Here is a 17,473-nt window from a genome sequence, read left to right as displayed (position 1 = left end):
TAAGTTGTATTTCTTATTTAACTGCATTTGTAAAAAGAAATGCTAAAACTATTTCCAGAAACATAGCTTTTCATGTTCATTTCTTAAACTGAAGTGTTAAATAAACTTTTAAATAAGAGTTGGAAATCTGACAATGAGTTTGGGAAATGACCTGAAATGATTGAGGGAAGGATCGGATTAAATCTTTTCTCTTAGCAAACACATATGGGTTGGTTTCTGAGCAGAACAAGGTTTTTTTGAGAAAGTGAAATAGTCTTTTAATTAATTGACATAGCTGAAGACTTGGATAAATTTTAAGCGCATGGGCCCTTGACAGGGTCACCTTCAGCAAATACGCAAATAGTGCCTGGAGACACGTGTGCCTCCTCCCTGCTCTCTTGCTTTTCTGTGCATTACACCCTTTGAAGTTAATGGAAGCATTCAAGGGCAGTACAGGGCTCCATGAGACTCCCTCTGAAGTATTCTTCTATGAATTATTCTTTCTTTTTATCCCTAGGAAATGATGTCATTTATGGAATCATTTAACGAGGAAAAAAAACCCTTTATGCCTGTGTTGTCATCAAAAAGAAGTGAAGCTGAGCTGAGTGGAGGCCAGCAGCAGATGAGAGAAGAGTGGGATAAGCTGATCTCACAGGTCAGAGGCATTTCTAGCTCGCCTCGTTATCAGCGTGAGCATGTTTTATGACGAAACCTAAGTCTACCCCAGGAACTTGTAAAGGGAAAAGTGGGGAGTTGATACTTTATTTGAATTGATAAAAGAGGTGTTGACCCTGAACTTGAAGTCCACACAAACTGAGTAGTGTACTCAGTTTGTGGTCCTACCAACCAAGAGGAGGCAGAAGGTGACTCGATATTTATTACCCTTGTGCCTCCCAAACCTCGGGGCTGAGAGGGGTCTGTGAAGAATGGCCTGCATCTGGTTGTCTTTGAGCCCTCTTCTGATCAAAGTTTTTGGACTATTTGTGCTTAAAAGGGTCTTTTGGGACATAATTGTTGCTCAGACGATGATGCAACTGGGAGAAGTGTATTAATACATTCTTTCCCTTGGCACGGGTAGTGATACAGTGAGATCTGGTTGGTGGGTGATGGAAAGCTGTCCAGAGCATCCCCATTTCCCCTCTATTTTGCAACTAGTTTTCTGTAAATTTTCCTGTTGCTGGGCCTTGAGATGGGCACCAGCCAAGGACAGTAACTGCTAAATTCTCTGAGTGTTGCAGAGGTTACGGGCTGGGGAACAAGCCTGGGTCTTGGGTAAACACGGCTGATTTGCAGCTGACTTTACTGGAAGCTCCTTTTTTCAATGATGACAAGTGGTGTTTGGTTTTGTTCTAGGATGCCTAAAGCATCAGCTTATGCAGGTTTTATCAGTAACTTGGGATGGGGAAATAAATAACAGTGAGAAATTTAATCTCTGTTTTTCCTTTTTAAGATTAACAAATGGAAAATGAAGCTGGACCAGATGTTGCCCTCCCCTCTGGGTAACATTGAGGCTTGGCTTCAGGAGGTAGAACATCTGCAGGCAGAAGATTTGCCTGATTTGCAGGACCCATTTAAAGCAATGTTTGCCTTCAGAGAAATTATTGTAGTATTTAAGGTATGCTGATCACAAAGGAATATTCTGCTTCGGTCTGACCGAGCAAAGCACTTGTTATGGAATTGCTATTTAACATTTTGTGTAGGGCAGTGGTATGTGTTTATCTTCTGAAGATGAAAAGCTCTTCTAAGCATACCTTTGAACGATGATGAGTGTAGTTAAATAACTGCATGGGTCTATGGGGAAGGTTTCTGACTTCACTGGAGTGAGATTAAATATAAGTACTATCTGGATGAGTAAATTATGGTGTTCTTTTTATGTGGTTCCTGCACCTTGTTTGTGTGTTAAGTACTAACACAGGGTAATTGCATCCTTATCTTTACATCTAAGCTTAATACATACCTATTCAGAGAAGCACTTGGGCTCAGGGTTACATTCCAGTGAGTTCACATTTGTTTGAAGTTAAGTATTTGCTGAATCACTTGGTAATTCCATTTGATGCAGTGGGAGGTATTTTGATACCTTGGTACCATGCAAGTTATTTATTCTGATCTTGAATTTTTACACTGACAATAGTTTAAATGTCGTTTTGAATTTGAAAACCTTGAAAAGATGAAGTGATGTCTGGCTGATATCATAATGCTGTACTTGTTTTTTTCTGAACAAAGGACAAGTTGAATGTTTTTGTGACATGTCCTTAAAGAGAATTTGAAAGAATGAGAAACAGAGGTGCTTGTGAGTGGCTTGATAACACCACATTTTATACTAGTGCTAGTCATTTCCCGATATGAGAGATGGCTTTTTAACAGCTTTGCAAGACTTTAGCCATTTGATCTATGATTTTGTTCAGCAAAAGTAGTTAAATCATTTCTAAGAATGAGACGGAGAGGTGTTGTCAGTCTAAGTTTCTCTTTTTTTCCCATTGAACATGTAGATATAATCATTAAGTTCTTTAAAAAGAAACTCAAGGTACTTTATTTCTTTCATAATCCACTTTTCCTGATGGAAAGACATTCTAATGAGAATTTTTTCCCCCACCTTCCTCTAGTCAGTCCTTTTAGTGTGTGTTCAGTAGTGATCTTGTTACCAAAGTGGTGCCTTATGATGGAAATTTTACTTTCTCTTAAGATCCAGGAAGTTTACGCACCAATGTTCATAAATGTCTGATTGGAGTAGTATTAAGGGTGCAAAATCTAGTGTTTAAAATTTATGGACTATTTTAGGGGTTGAGGGGTGCCCCAGGATTTAATCATTTCCATTAATATGCTTTGTTGCAGGATTTATTACCTAGAAACGAACTTTTAGCATATTTCTCTAGATTCACTTATGAATGTGCTTATGTTCTGTGCAGTGCATTTTATATTTTATTTTTCCATAGGGAATTTGGTGCTGAGGCACATGCCCATAAAGTATTCCCCAGTCATGTGATACAAGCAATCAGAGGGTTAATGTGATATGCTCTCAGTGTGCTGTTAGGTGACAATTTATTGAGCAGTCAAGTGAAGTATTAAGCAAGTGTGACGTAATAGGTTTATTCAGCAGGTTTTGCTGACAGTCTTTACTAAGAGGAGGCCGAATGCCCCTTGATATCCTGAAACTGTTGCAATGACACTTTATTGTCCTAAAGAACATAGTGAAAGTGCAGAAAAAAATGATCACATGCATAATGTAGATTCATATTCCTTATATTTAACTAGAGGCACAGTGATAAGAGAAATCAGGTAGTGCTGCACTAAATATGCGCTTTGGAAGGGATGAGATAAATACTTTCTTTGCACTTTCATGAATGAGGATGCTGGAAGATTGTCTTGTGCTGACTAGTTCCTAGTAGCTGTCACTCTAGTGGCAGATGACTTGTAGATTCCCAGGTGAAATGAAAGACTTACTGTGTCTTTTTCTCCCCAGGGCTTGATGGATCATTTTGATTCTCACTGGGACACCCTTCAATCATTTAAGAATGAGGATGGGAAGAATATGCCACTAGTCTTGCCTGAAAAGTTAGAGGAAATGAAAAGAAGGTTGCAATACTCAAATTCCCTCTACTTTGACTATGTTTTATTCTAGCTCTGCTACTGACATGCTCGGCTGTTCTGAACAAAGCGCTTAATTTATTCATGCCTTATAGAAAAAGAGCATTTTCCACCTGAGCAAAGACTGACTGTCCAAAGAAGCAGGCGATTCACTTGGTCCAGTGAATGTCTAATCACATGCTCAAAGTTGAGCTCATTCACAGGACCTTTTCAGATGCCTTTTGGTAGTATGTGTAGGAAACACCCCCTTAGGGGTAGGAAATGTGAATGCTTTGAATGTAAAAGTTTCTCTGGAGGTGAGGATTCTCTGATTTTTAGTTTCCACCTTTTAAAATCACTGAGATCTACAGATTGTTCAACCCCATATATCTGCTGGAGAATATTTTCAGAAATGACCAGTGAATCTATGTTTGTAACCTGAGAAGCTTTGGCTATAGATGGCAAATGCCTCTTTTCTGGGCATTAAAGTTTTTTCATAAATTGAGCTGTCAATATTGACTCTAAATTGTTGCTACGTAAAATTTTGTTGTTATCTTTAAATTTAACTCCTGTCATAACAAAATAACCTTTACATACAATATATGCAATTCTGAGTTTTCATGCTAAAACCCTTATACATTAATACTTACTACATCCAGGGGTTTTGAGTCAACTTTTACAACGTTTCACTGTTTGCAGATTCAGCAATATTCTATTCACAAACTCCAGCACCTTTCTTGAATACCACTATGGACTTTGCACAGCTGTTGCCGATGAGGTGATGTTAAAGCTAAATATCTGGGATATGAAATATGGGACAAAAGAGTCTGTGGAATCTCTGCTGGAAAATTGGAATGTAAGTCTAAATATCTGTGTCACACCCTGGTAGTAATCTTCTTCCCCACCTGTTTGACTCAAGTTTGTGTCTGTCCTCGGAAGATACTACAATCGTTGGCAGAAGCGTGGTAGACTTGTGAGATCTGAGATTTATGCCAAGCAGGACAGGTAGACTTCCACAGGAGCTCTCCTTCCACGCCATGTCTTCCTGTTTTGCTCTGAATAAGGATTCTTTTTCCATTTGGAGAAATAGAGCACGGTGGAACTGTTTGTAATTTTCTCTCTACTCTTTTTTTTTATTCTTTATTGGGAAGATTTTTTTCTTTCTAAACTATAGAGCCAGCAGCAGCAGCCCTTCTGTGGCTCAAATCCACACAAACCTATCTGGAGGAGTTCCATAGTTGGTGTTTTCAAAACCATGGTGCTGGCTAATCTGCCTTTTGCTGTTGCCTCTTCTTTTCCCAGCTTCCTTACCTCCTTATGCTTCATGATGAATATGAATTGTCTTGTTACGTTTTGTGCTTAGCTCAGCTTCTGGGCTGAAGTTATTAAAATGGTGCCACGTGTAGATGTGTGGGAGGAGGTGTGTTACCCTACCCCAGGTACCGACAAAGAATACATCATTATTTCAGGAACACAGGCAGAGGGATGAAAGTGCTGATGCCATAAATTTTGCCCGATCTCCAGTTAATGGGACTCCTTGTGAATTCCATGTTAGTGGAGTTTATAAATAATTTCTCAGAAGCTCTTCAGACTGGCAAGTCCCCGATTAAGTTAGTGGGAATTTCGCCAGTATCAGGACTGTGGAAGGAGGCAACAAGAGGCTGTATAGAATATCAGTTTTCCTGAGCAGTATTAACCTTACCCTGTTGTGAGATGAGATTACAGAGTTAATCTGTGCTGAGTTTCTTGATTCACTTGGCTTCGTAAATACTCACTATGATGTTATCTCTACTGTTGTGATTCATGGTCTTTCTCAAGCTGATAGAATATAGAGCTTTCCCTAGGAGTTTTACGGCTTGTGGCTGACTCTCCTGTTCCCATGATATGCAATCTCAGCTGAGTAGTGGCATGGTGGCTCAGGTTGGTCGTGGCCACAGGAGAGGTGGTTTTGTAGCATGCTAGCTAAGATGTTTGTAGGAGTGGGGAGCCCTGACGTGAGATGCATCTCAGACAAGAGTGGGGCTGAGGATCAACCCTCTCATTCCCTGTTTGAACGTTCAAAGCACAAGTCTCCTCTGCTTCTATTTCTTTCTTCTCTCACCCTTTTCATCCCCAGTTTGTATCTTACTTGATCTGTGACAGGAGCTATCAATATTACTGTGCATGCAGGGAAACACACCTTTCACTTTCATCACTTTTTAGACCTATGTGACTAAATTCTGCCTGGCTTGCTCTAGATGCCATTCCTCAGTATTGCCCTAGGGCTGTTTTCTGAAATAAGCAGTGCTGGATCTCAGGGCTGTGACTCACACTTCGGCTGTGACTCAGGCGGTGGCATTCAGGAATTAATATTTGCGTTTAAGTTACTCTCTGCAGAAGCAGAAAAAAGAACAGGTCTGTTTCAGACTAGAGGGAGCAGATTTGTTGCTTGATAGGCTTTTCTAAGTTAACATTTAACCTGCAGGTTATAGACTCATTTAAAAAAAATGTATCCCAAGCTGCATTTCCTACCTCGTTTTATGTCAGTTAGTGATACCCATGCCAATTACTTTTCACTTTGGGCAGAATTTCATTGAAGAAAAGAGGCTTGAAGCACTACTAGAAACTGCTACTCACATCTGTGAAGATCTGAAAATCAAAACCATAAGTGGTCCTGGCTTGGGTAAGTTTATGCACGTAAACTGATATGAAGACCTCTATTTTGAACTGAATTGCTGTCACCATTTTTAACTCCCCCTTTTGTGTAAAAAACTGCTCCTATGTAATTAGACTCCCTGTTTCCAAATGTATAACAATATTCCTGGTTTGATGTCCTAGCTGGAGATCCTGAAGAAATTTGCAGACTTTCTAAGACAGTGGAGTCAAAGATTTCTATGTGCAGAGACTATATTTCCAATGTAAATACCACTCTACAGAAAGTCCTGTCTTCCTGGAGTAACTATACAGAAAACATCCGCTTGCTAAAGTCATGGCTGGAAGAAATACGGAATGAGCATCCGAAGGAGGTATGTGGTTCAATTTCTCTCTGTAGCAACAGACACAGATACTTGGAAGCCTCCTGGAAGGGAAGCATTATACACGGCATTGTTTTTTGCTTTTCTGCTCCTCATTTTGGAAAAAAAAACTTTTGACAGGGTTCTCATTTAAATGATTTTGATGCCTCTTTCTAGATCCCTGCTGAGACCCTGGCAAAGTGGAATTCAGTTCATGGTTCCTTAAATGAAGCTGGCAACTATCTCATTGAAGTCAGCAAAGAGCAAGTTGGATCAAATATTGCCAAAGAGCTGAAGAAACTCAACAAGAGATGGGCTAAGTTCATCAAGAGGACACACTTTGTGAGTTATTAGTTTCGTATGACACTTGCTATGTAGCCTTCAAAATCATGCTTTGTAGACTTACCACCTTGCTAATCAGAGGTTATTAAATCTTTCAGTCAACTCAGTATTGTCAGTTTTAAAACAAGAGGAGCAGAGGATGCGCAGAGGCATCCCTTTCTTAAGTCTTTGTGACTTAGTTAAATGCTCTTTATAACACGATGGAAAATGTTCGGTTTTTGAAATGGAAATTTTAAATCCACTTACAAAAAGAAATCTTATTGCAGAATAAAGCTCTTATTCAGTTCTAGAGATGAAAGTAATCAGTTTGTTAAGAGCTTGTGAGCCTCTGCTAAATTGTGTGATTTCTGCCTCAGCTAGCAGAAAGTAATTATTGCTGCATAGATATTTCTAGGGTTGTGCAACTTTACATCAGCTCTCTTGATAGGTTTTTAGACTGCTGTGAATTCCTGTACAACCTGCTTAATGTTACTTATATTTCCTAGAGTGCTTTCACAAGAATGATGCTTTTACTCTGCATGGTAGTATTAGACCTCTTAATTTTCTAAATGGAGCCTTTCATTGACATTTATAAAAGGTACTGCTGTGACAATAAACGGTGGCAAAAAATGACAACATTTTTATATGAGATGAGCCTAATGAGAATGCAAGAAGATCAAAAGAATGTGTTGCCAGGAGTGAGGGAAATCTGGAGTTTCCTGGTAAAACCTGTAGTGAGAAGTGCTTTTAGGAAATATATTCAGAAAAAGGAGATAAAGAGGCCTCTTACAAAGGCTTAAGGACTTCGGGAGTTATTTTTCTGGCAGTGCTTTGAACATTATGGCTATAATATGTATTATATTTATTTATTGTATTTATTTTTGTAAGTAAAAAGGCAAAGGGTTGAGCTCTGACCTGTGTCTACCAATACCATTAAAGTATTAGCATGTTCCCTGGTCTGGATTTGCGCAACACCAGCTGTTGTTCCCTTGGACAATTCCCTGGTATAGCCTAAGTGATAGTGCAGCCTAGGACTTACTCTTTGTAGTAGTGAGGCTGTGGCTGCTTGCTTGTAGGGGAGGGGGCAGGCCATGAGGGCACAGGTTGTGCTGTCCGATCTGCTTTCAAGGTTGAGGAATTGAGCCTCACGTGGTTTATTTATGAGTATATTTGGTATATATTTCTCCTTTGATCCCTGTTGGATGCAAAGACTGGAAAGTAGCTGAAGTAGTGACTGTGTATTGCAGGACCATAGCAGAGAGACTCATGAACTGATGATGGGTGTAAATGTCTTACCCTGCTTTTTTGTTGTAGATTGGCGAAGAGGGCACAAATGCTGCTGAAAAGACCAAAGAGCTTCCAGGGAGCGCGGAGAAAATTGAAGAGCTCCTTGCAGGGGTGGACAGCTGGGCAGCAGAGGTTGGACACCTGCTTGGCAAGATCAGTCATGAAAATCCTGTGGAACCTGAGATGGAGGAACATTTGCAGGTGAAAACGGAAATGTGTTGCTTAACGTTCTTGTTTATTAGATTCTCATCTTTCAACACGGATTCATGGTGGGGTAAAATGAGCCATTATCGGTGAAGCAGAATAGAGTGTGGATTTTGTGCTGCAACACTGGTAAAATGTCAAGGCAATGCTAGTGTTTCGATGTTATTTCGCAGGATCAGTCCCTGGTAAGCTATAAATGACTCTTCCGACACCAGTGTGTCCAGATGACAAGCATGTGCCAGTGAAGTGCTATGTTGCCACTGATCAGCAGCTTGCTTGAGTGGTATTAATTACTCCCTGTCCAGCCCAGCATTTGCAGCAGACTAAAAGTTTACAAGGTGCCATGTAGAGAATTTCTGCTGGGCATACATTCTATTATCTACCCTGAGGACTCAGCTGTATTCAAAGCTTACCTGTAAAAACCTTAAATAGTTGAAGTATTTTCAGCTGTATTCTGGGTAATTTGTGCATTTCAGTTTATAGGCAATTACTCTAAACATCCACAATGAACACTAATGAATTTCTTGTTACTTCCACTAGTGTCTGTTTCATTCCACATCTCTCTGCATGGGATCACTGTTTCCTCCCTCAGCAGATGACAGGTGGAAATATGTATATATAAATCGGCAGCTTCAGTATGAAGTCTGTTTTAGTTTCTTCACCTGCCAGTGAAGGTGAGGCTGGACAAAGAAGATAAGCTTTTCACTGGAGAAGCTGAAGCACTGTTTTATGTTTCCTCTTGCTATTCCTGCAACAGGGCAAGTATAAGCTCATTGGTAGGAAGGTCACCACCAGAAGGAGGTTTTCACTGAAGCTCCTCTGTCCAAGTGCTAAAATTAAACATATTGCTTCTTGGGTACATTAAATCAATCCACCTACAGTAACTGTGAACCAGATTTAGTGTTAGGTTACTTTTGGTTTGGGCCTTCACAGAATCACAGAATCACCAGGTTGGAAAGGACCCACTGGATCATCGAGTCCAACCATTCCTAACACTCCCTTAAACCATGTCCCTCAGCACTTCATCCACCCGTTCCTTAAACACCTCCAGGGAAGGCGACTCGACCACCTCCCTGGGGGCCTTCTTGCACTGTGTTTAGTTGACAGAGTTAGGAGTGGGAGCCTATGAAATGAATCTATTCATCTTTTAGTAATTGTGGATATGTTTATAAAATAAGCCACATTTTGCAGTGCGACACTTGCTGGTTAAAACCAGTGAAGTAACAAAAGACACCCTGAAATACAGCCTCCAAAAATGTGACTGTATCTCCTTCTCTGTGAGCAGAGATCAGATTGTGTGTTACCTGTGGTACAATAGGTCGAGATTCAGAACAAAGCACTGATTATTATTAGAAGAATGCTAACTGACAACTTCAGACAGGAAAATGTGTTGAATATTCATAGATCAAAACAACTCTAATAAGGATGTTTCATGATAAATATTCAAATGTGGCACGCCACTTTTGCATGGAAAATGCCCAGCTGCTTCCTGCCTTTTTGTACTGAATACCGCAAGAAAATCTGAGCTTACTTTTGGATGACTTCATCATCAGATGATGCATATCCAAATGTGCGGTTTGTGTATTCATTTGAGAAGCTGTTTTGATTGGAGAGCATGCTTAGAAAATACTTCTAATTGGCTCCGAGGCAAAGACATGGGAGGTATCACATTGACAGAAAGACTATTTCAACAAACAGAATCCCCTGTGGATGGCAGCAGATTTCTTTCTACACAGAGTTTTTGCAGTGTAGTACACTGACAGTAATGTAAATGTAAGATTTTTTTCCTTGACCAAATATTGACCATACATGATCAAGGCTGGCTTTTTCCTTCAGTTCCTTTAAACAAAAAGACATATATACTCTACAGGCTTATAATGCTTTTCATTCAACCAGAGCTTGGCTGCAAGGGCAACCACATGCCAAGAACAAGTTGTGGCGGCAGAAGAGATATTGCAGTCCCTGATGCAAAATGTTTCAAGTCAGATATCCCAACAGCATTCTCACACTACCGGGCTGCAGGCACGAATTAAAGAAGCTGGCAAGAAGATAGAGGTAATCCTTTTTTTATTGTTGTTTTACTTTAGACACACAGGCATTTCAAATTTTAGCATTATACGATTAGGAAGACTTTTTTCTTTCATGTAAAATAAAAAAGGATTTATACTCTTGGAATCTGTCTCCCAGACTCTTGCCAGGCCAAAAAAAAATAGAACATTTCAAAGATCAATGTCCCAGCTTGAAAAATTTGAGTGATGTTATGAAGCAATAGCTTTATGTAATTACTGACACTCGGACACATTCTGATAAGAGACTCTTTCTTCCAAGGTTCTTACGAGTGATATGAGCAACATCTTGTCCAAATCTGAGAAGACACCTGCAGAGAAGGAGGCTTTGCTCAGTTTTGAAGAGTCACAGAAAGAACTTGAGGCCTCCATTTCAAAGGCTGTGCAACTTGTCAAACAAAAATCAAGTCCTGAAGAATGTATTTCAAGATATGAGGTGGGTTTGTTCTCTGAGCCAGCCAAATTTGAGTATTTCTTAGTGCTATTTGGTCTCTAGAAGTCTAAGTTAGAAAAGTAATCAAATTTTTTTCTTTAATAGCTATTAATGCTTTTCTCAGATTTTTTCTTTTTTTTTCTCAGATGTAAATCTGTATGGCAGTTTATTTGGTGCCTTATCTTAAATTACTCCATCATCTCATCAGAACTCATTGTGTTCTGAGTGGCAGCAATTTTTTTTGCTTGATTAATAAATCAAATTCCCATCAAGAATCACATGCCTGAATTCTTGGACAGCGTGATACAAAATCTCGTCTTTTTCCCAGTGGATAACTGGTAAAGGATGTGTCTGATCTCAAAATCTGGGCCTCTTAAAGGGGCACTTACTGACGTATCAAAAATGGAAGTGCCTAAAATCTGTGTTGCCTCATCTTGCACAGGGAGGACTGGATGGCCATGGGCCAAGAGCGGTGCGGAGCCTGGTTCCAGGCCACCTCATAGGGTCCATCCCACTGGTGCAGACCTTTCAGCTGTTCTCTGACAAGCATGGATCATGGCCACATATAGTCCCTAGCAATGAGATGGAGTTCAGGGATCTTAATCTTTCTTCATTGGTGCCAAATTTGCCCCTAAAAGAGGAGTTAGAAGAACTACATCTACTTTTCTCGAGATAGCATAAACCGAATATCAGTCTGCAGCCTTTTGCAGATATGCAAGGGTGGAGAATGCCCTTACACTCAGTCATGCAAAGGCCACCACAGCCATAAATGCAATGTGTATGTGCTTTATGCATGGTTTTTGTATGCTACTAATGTCATTTTATTAGGTAAATAAACTACATTCGGTTCAGTTTATTTTTCATTACGATGCTTGTCTTGCAGGAAGCTTTTAATGCTCTGAACAGTAAAGTTCTTGACAAATTTTTGAAAGCCGCTGAACAACTGAAAAATATTTCATCTGCCCATGGAAAGCTGGCAGTGGAAGAAAAGAATAAAGATGTTCAAGATGTTCGTAAAAGATGGGAGGTGAGATGATATAGGAGGGAGAATCTGCTGTCTGTTCTCATTAGGCCTGGCATCTCTGGAAAACATTTTTTTTTTGTCACAATATGTTCTGAGGTTTTTATTTACTTTGTGTTACTGTCACACCATCTCACAGGGACAATGTGTTTTCAATTTTGCAGGCAGCTCGTCATGAAATAGTATCCTATATCCAGCTCATAGTAGAAAGGGAAAAAAAGAAATTTAATGCAACTTTAAAAAAAATCAATAAGCAGTTGGGCAAAGAGAAGAAACTCCTAAGTATGGATAAAACCAAAGGGCTCATCAAGGAACATGAGGTACCTCACACACTCCTTTTCTGCTCACCTGTGAATGCTTTGTCTGTCCTTTTTGCTCCTCTTTAGCTACGTTATTGCATCCTGTGTTTGTGGAACAGGGCCCCTGTGCTCTATCTTATGTAAATGTAGAAAAATAGAGGCCACCATAATTATTTCTTTACCTTTTTTGACTGCAGATATTAGCTTCTGTGCAGACGTTTAGAATTACCTCCTTGATACATGGGTGATATAGTGGTATATTTTTTCTGGGTTTTTTTTTTTTTTTTTAAAGACAGCCTTGGAGCATTAAAACCAATTTAGCTCTGTAGAATATGAAATATGGAATTATTACATGTTTTGTGACTTCCTTGGTTTGTTACAGTTGCATAGATGGTGTTATTTGCCTTCAGACAAGAGTATCTTCACTATGCAGTAGCCACACTTCACCTCTGTGTTTATATTCTATATAAATTAATCAGTGTTAGACACTGATTAGACATCTAGTGGGACATGTCCCTGCCCATGGCAGGGGTTTGCAACTAGATGATCTTTTAGTTCTCTCCCAACCCAAACTATTCTATGATTCTATGATTCTATAAGACTTTCATGTTTCACTTGCCAGAGTAAGTCATGGTGAATCTTACATATTCCATAAGCAATAGCTTTTATGCTTCATTGTTTCTAGTATTTTCCTTCATCGTCCTCTTTGAGACACATTGATGTGGTCAATTTACCACTTGTAAAGGTGAAAAAATGCTCTCCTGATGACATTCCAGTCTTTACTGAATTCAGTGGAGTTTTAGTCTTTACTTCTCATGGGTTCACATTAGGCAAATGTTGCATATGCAAGAGTAAAGAGAAATCAGCATTCTCAAATGCATTCCTTCTGTTCATATTTTTATTAGATTTTTTTTTAAATTTTGCCTTAGGAAGTGTAATTATTGATGGGGAATTTTTTAAATCAGATTTTCAATTCTCCTTTCCCTATAGTCAATGGGACATATATAGCTGATGTCCGTTTGAAGAGGACTTAGGACCAAAGTAGCTAAAAGTGTAGTAACATAATGAATTTCAAAATCAAGCAAGAGTGAGTATAGTTCTGTGAATGTTGCCAGAAATCCTTATTTCGTTCCTGGCTCTATTTGAAAAAGAATTGAGGAAAAAGAACTGTTTCGTTCCTAGTTTGGCAGCTTGCGATTTAAGTGAACTCATCGGAGCAGTCAATGGAAATAGGAAAAAATATCTGAAAAAAGTTGGATATCCTTATGACTTAACATGACTTTATTATATTATTTGTCGTTGTTTAGGCCTTTTTTTCACATGAAGGCAGCCTGAAGGATCTTAGCACGTCATTAGAAAACCTTAAAATATTGGGAAGACTATCAGAAGAGACTATCCCAGATATACAGACACTGACTGCAGACTGTGAACAAAGGCTAGAAAGGCTTCAACAAATTGTGGCAGATACTTACATGGCCCTGATGGCTCGTGCTGGAAAAGGACAATCATCTGAGAAAGAGTAGGTGGCTGAGTGTGTGATGTGTGGTAGCTTCATAGAAATCAGATATACGGATAGGTTTTGTGATATTGTAAATCTACTACCAAATATTTTACTATATACATTACTGTGGGCAACTGTACATTTAAACATTTAGTATTAAGTTTCATAAGCTAGCAAGTACAATGTCTGATTGCCCTTCATTACAGCTGCACTGTTTTTAATCATTAGCTGGGATTTCTTTTTTTCCCTTTGTATTTCATATTTTGCTCTTAAAGCTGAAATGTCTTTTAAACCGTAGGAGCTCCATTGTTCCTTCTGAGAATGGAGAAAAGCATGTTTTTCCTCAACAAATAAATATCCTTTCAGTACAGGAGGTAAGAAGTCCATACTTTCTGTTATAAACAGTGCTTTATCTAGGGGAGGTCATTGCCAAAAGAAAAAACTGATTATTTCTGTCACTATTCTTACTGTGGTAAGACTTCAGGCCTCTGCTCAGACGTTGAAAACTTATTGGGAATGTAGGCTAAGTAAATATTAAAAAGTAGCGTGCAATGAACAGCACTAGGCATCCCGAGGAGGTGTGAGTCTCCAGCCTTGCATTATATTTTGCTAAAGAGTAGTTTTCAGATGGAAGAGTCGTGTGAATCTGTGTTCGAGTGCAAATTGCCCGTAATTTGAGCAAATTTCAGAGAACAGAGAGAGGAAAAACAGTGAAGAGATGGGAGGCATTTGCTTTAGAAAAATACAGGGAAAACCAGAACACACATACTTCATCGTAATAATCTTAGAGAGAAGATACTGCACTTCATCATTTGGATGCCACAGAAGGTGTCCCATTCAGTATAAATGTTCTTGTAAGTAAGGCTGCAGATAGCTCAGCAGAGAGCCACGAGACTCGCGGTTTATAGGAAGGGAACCATTGCATTGTTTGAAAATATGTAGGAATTAGCTGTTATGAAGAGAGATCTCTTGTAAGGCTACTAATATCGTCCCTGATACAATAATGAAATCTGTTCTCTCATGGATGTTTACTGAAAGAGTGGTGGAGAATTGGAACAGGCTACCCAAGAAAGTGGTGGAGTCGCCACTCCTAGAGGTGTTCATAAAACGTGTAGATGCCTGGAAGGGTTCTTAAAACCTGTAGAAGTGTCACTTTAGGACATGATTTATCAGGCACATTGTTGTTATGCTGATGGTTGAACTCCATGATCTTAGAAGTCTTTTCCAACCTTAACAATTCTATGATTTTTTAAATTTTAATTTAGACCTCAACACCTACTGCAGTTTTGGAACCAGATGTGAAACATCATAATGGAGAAAGCTATGCAAAGAAATTTGAGGAAAGCAGTGATTTGCATATACCAGCTTTATTAGAGAGGTAATTTTTAAACTTTAAAATGCATCTGTATTAAGAGATGATACTATGCTAGGCGTTCATATGTTAATTGAATATATCAAACATAGTGTGCACTTTTGCGGTGCAGAACTCTGTTTGTGTTCTGCTACAGTTTGTGCAGTATTGCTCTGTAATTGATAAGGAAGCACTATAGTAGCTAAATGCTTCAAAAGCTAGAATTTTGTAGGAAGAAAACTTAGAGCTATAAACCTGTTTCTTTTTGGGCCAGAAAAATCTATATCTGCCTTACAAATTACTTCAGATATTGCAAAATAAAAAAAAAATAATTGCCAAGTTTTCAAAACTGACTTTTTAACAATCATAAAACTGAATTTAGAGAATGCAGACAGGCATTCATACTTGCAAATTAGCCAGGTGTCCAATTTCTCAGCTCTTTTATATGTTGCTCATTCGTGCCTTTTCATTTGGAATTTATGTAAAAATATGCTTTAGCAGTAGACTGTACTTATTTGGTAATCTGTTGGTCAGCAAGTCCCAACTTCTGCCGTGTTCCGCTGAATTAGAAGTAATATGTTCTCTGAAAGTGATTGCATCTTTCTTTAGCTACGACACACAAAAAAGTAACCTGGAGGAACTTCTTCAAATCAGCAGAGAGAAAGTAGCATCTGGCTTTACTGATGAAATAAAAGGCACTTCATGCCTTCAGAATAAGCTGCTTGAACTTCAGGTGAGTATTCATCTCTTAAAAGCGTACTTGGTGCATAAATTGTTATTTTCTTGTGTAGAGCCCTCACCTCTCTGTGTCATGTGTATTGCCAGAGGATAAGGGCAATCCTTACCATCGAGTTTGTTAGAAGTAGAAGGGAAATCAAGGGTTTAGCATTAAGCAGAACTTAGTGGAATTTTGCAGCTGTTGCTGAAAGAAGAAATTGGTGGCTCTCAGTTTGTGATCTGCAGTCTAAAGTAGGTCTAATGGAAAAAAAAACTAAGGAAAGCAGCTTTTCTTTCTGTCAGCAGGAGTGGTAGGTGAACTGTGTTCAGGGCTGGAGGAGTCAGCTTGAACCATCAGATGGCATTGGCATATGCAGAACAAAACTGTTGCAGGAGTAACAACTTGGTTAGGCTGTGTGAGCCTTAAGGGGGTGATAAAAGGCACATAATTGATGTTGGGGAATATATTACTGCAATTTTTCAAGCCCTTGCTTGAAAGGAGTGCAAAGGTTTATCTAACATCTCAGAACTTGCTTCTTGTTCTACTTTTGTTTTTTTTGCCTTTTGAACATAGCTAAGTTGAGATATTCTCCATTCATTCTTCTACTAAAAGTGGCTGAACCATATTTAATGAACTTTTTATAGAATGTAACCAAGGCATGTATCAGACATGGAAATTTTTATCATAAAAAGTTGGTAGAGATTTGCATGAAGCTAAAAATGGAGCCTTAAAGAAAAAGAAAGCAATAGATATTGTAATTTCAGGTGATGTTTTCGCTTTTTCTGCAGAAACTCTTATGACTGTAATTTTATGAACTGCCCAGTCCATTGGGAAATACAGTATGATATTAATGCAATTAAATACTGTGTATCTTTTAGGTGATAGAGAGTGAAAGCAATTCTGGTTGGACACAATTGGAAAACATTGCATCTACCTTAGAAAATCTTGTGGATGAAGTTCAGCAAGCTGCTATCTCTGAGACGAGAAGCAAACTAAAAGGAGAATGGAAAGAACTTCAGGATATTATAAGTACCAGGTATAAAGTAGAACTTCATAGTATTAGCTAAGGTATATATCTTCATAATTAATGTGTTTATTGTGAAGGAAATTATGTGCTACTGAAAATACCTGCACGGTTTTCACGTTTATTGAAAAGTTGCATAAAATTAAGCTTTTCTTAATTGTAGTTGGTTCATTATACACGTTGCAGATAGTGTGAATCTCTCCAAAAAGCACAGAGTCAGATCTTTATAACATAACATCACTGTGCAGTATCCCCGAGTTTACTGTTATTTCCTTCAACCTGTTGTTTATATTTACTACAATTCACATGGCTTTTCGTATTAATCAATGGAAAAAATCCTTTGACCTTAGGAGGAGGAGAATTAGATTTGTTAAACAGTCAGTTACCTTATCTTTGTGGCATTTTGTCCTGTAAAAAGTTGAGTGTCTTTTTTTACTTGCTTTCCCTATTCATGTTTTTTTACCTTTCTTGTAGAACAAATTCTTTAAGGACTGCTTTGGAAATCGTTTTGCCAATAGAAAATGAATCCAATCTTCTATGTGAATTAGATCAGCGGCTGAAGAAAAAGGACATCCAGCAGTTTAATCTGATGAATAGTGATCTTGCTTATAGGGAACTAAAGGTAAGGGGAAATGCAGAGACCACACCTTAGCCAAAATAGTTTTTAATATGCCTAGGGACTAGAGAACTTCATGCAATTTTCTCTCAGGAG

The 17,473-nt window shown here is 38.7% G+C and overlaps 1 protein-coding gene across 1 annotated transcript in view; it reads left to right on the top strand.

Moving 5' to 3' along the window:
• The window catches only part of SYNE2 (spectrin repeat containing nuclear envelope protein 2), a 154,919-nt gene that overhangs the window by 13,324 nt on the left and 124,122 nt on the right, over nt 1-17,473 (top strand). Inside the window, exons 10-27 of the mRNA XM_054066775.1 lie at nt 497-634; nt 1,430-1,594; nt 3,440-3,552; nt 4,243-4,399; nt 6,109-6,205; nt 6,361-6,548; nt 6,714-6,878; nt 8,172-8,345; nt 10,245-10,403; nt 10,677-10,850; nt 11,731-11,874; nt 12,033-12,188; nt 13,475-13,686; nt 13,967-14,042; nt 14,934-15,046; nt 15,629-15,752; nt 16,616-16,773; nt 17,236-17,383. Of these exons, the coding sequence (XP_053922750.1) occupies nt 497-634; nt 1,430-1,594; nt 3,440-3,552; nt 4,243-4,399; nt 6,109-6,205; nt 6,361-6,548; nt 6,714-6,878; nt 8,172-8,345; nt 10,245-10,403; nt 10,677-10,850; nt 11,731-11,874; nt 12,033-12,188; nt 13,475-13,686; nt 13,967-14,042; nt 14,934-15,046; nt 15,629-15,752; nt 16,616-16,773; nt 17,236-17,383 (2,661 nt within the window). The remainder of the gene's footprint in view (nt 1-496; nt 635-1,429; nt 1,595-3,439; nt 3,553-4,242; nt 4,400-6,108; nt 6,206-6,360; nt 6,549-6,713; nt 6,879-8,171; nt 8,346-10,244; nt 10,404-10,676; nt 10,851-11,730; nt 11,875-12,032; nt 12,189-13,474; nt 13,687-13,966; nt 14,043-14,933; nt 15,047-15,628; nt 15,753-16,615; nt 16,774-17,235; nt 17,384-17,473) is intronic.

Source organism: Cuculus canorus, chromosome 5, assembly GCF_017976375.1.
Source record: "Cuculus canorus isolate bCucCan1 chromosome 5, bCucCan1.pri, whole genome shotgun sequence".
Taxonomy (NCBI): Eukaryota; Metazoa; Chordata; class Aves; order Cuculiformes; family Cuculidae; genus Cuculus; species Cuculus canorus.
The sequence above is the reverse complement of the archived record's forward strand: the minus strand, read 5'-3'. Positions and strand labels throughout refer to the sequence as shown.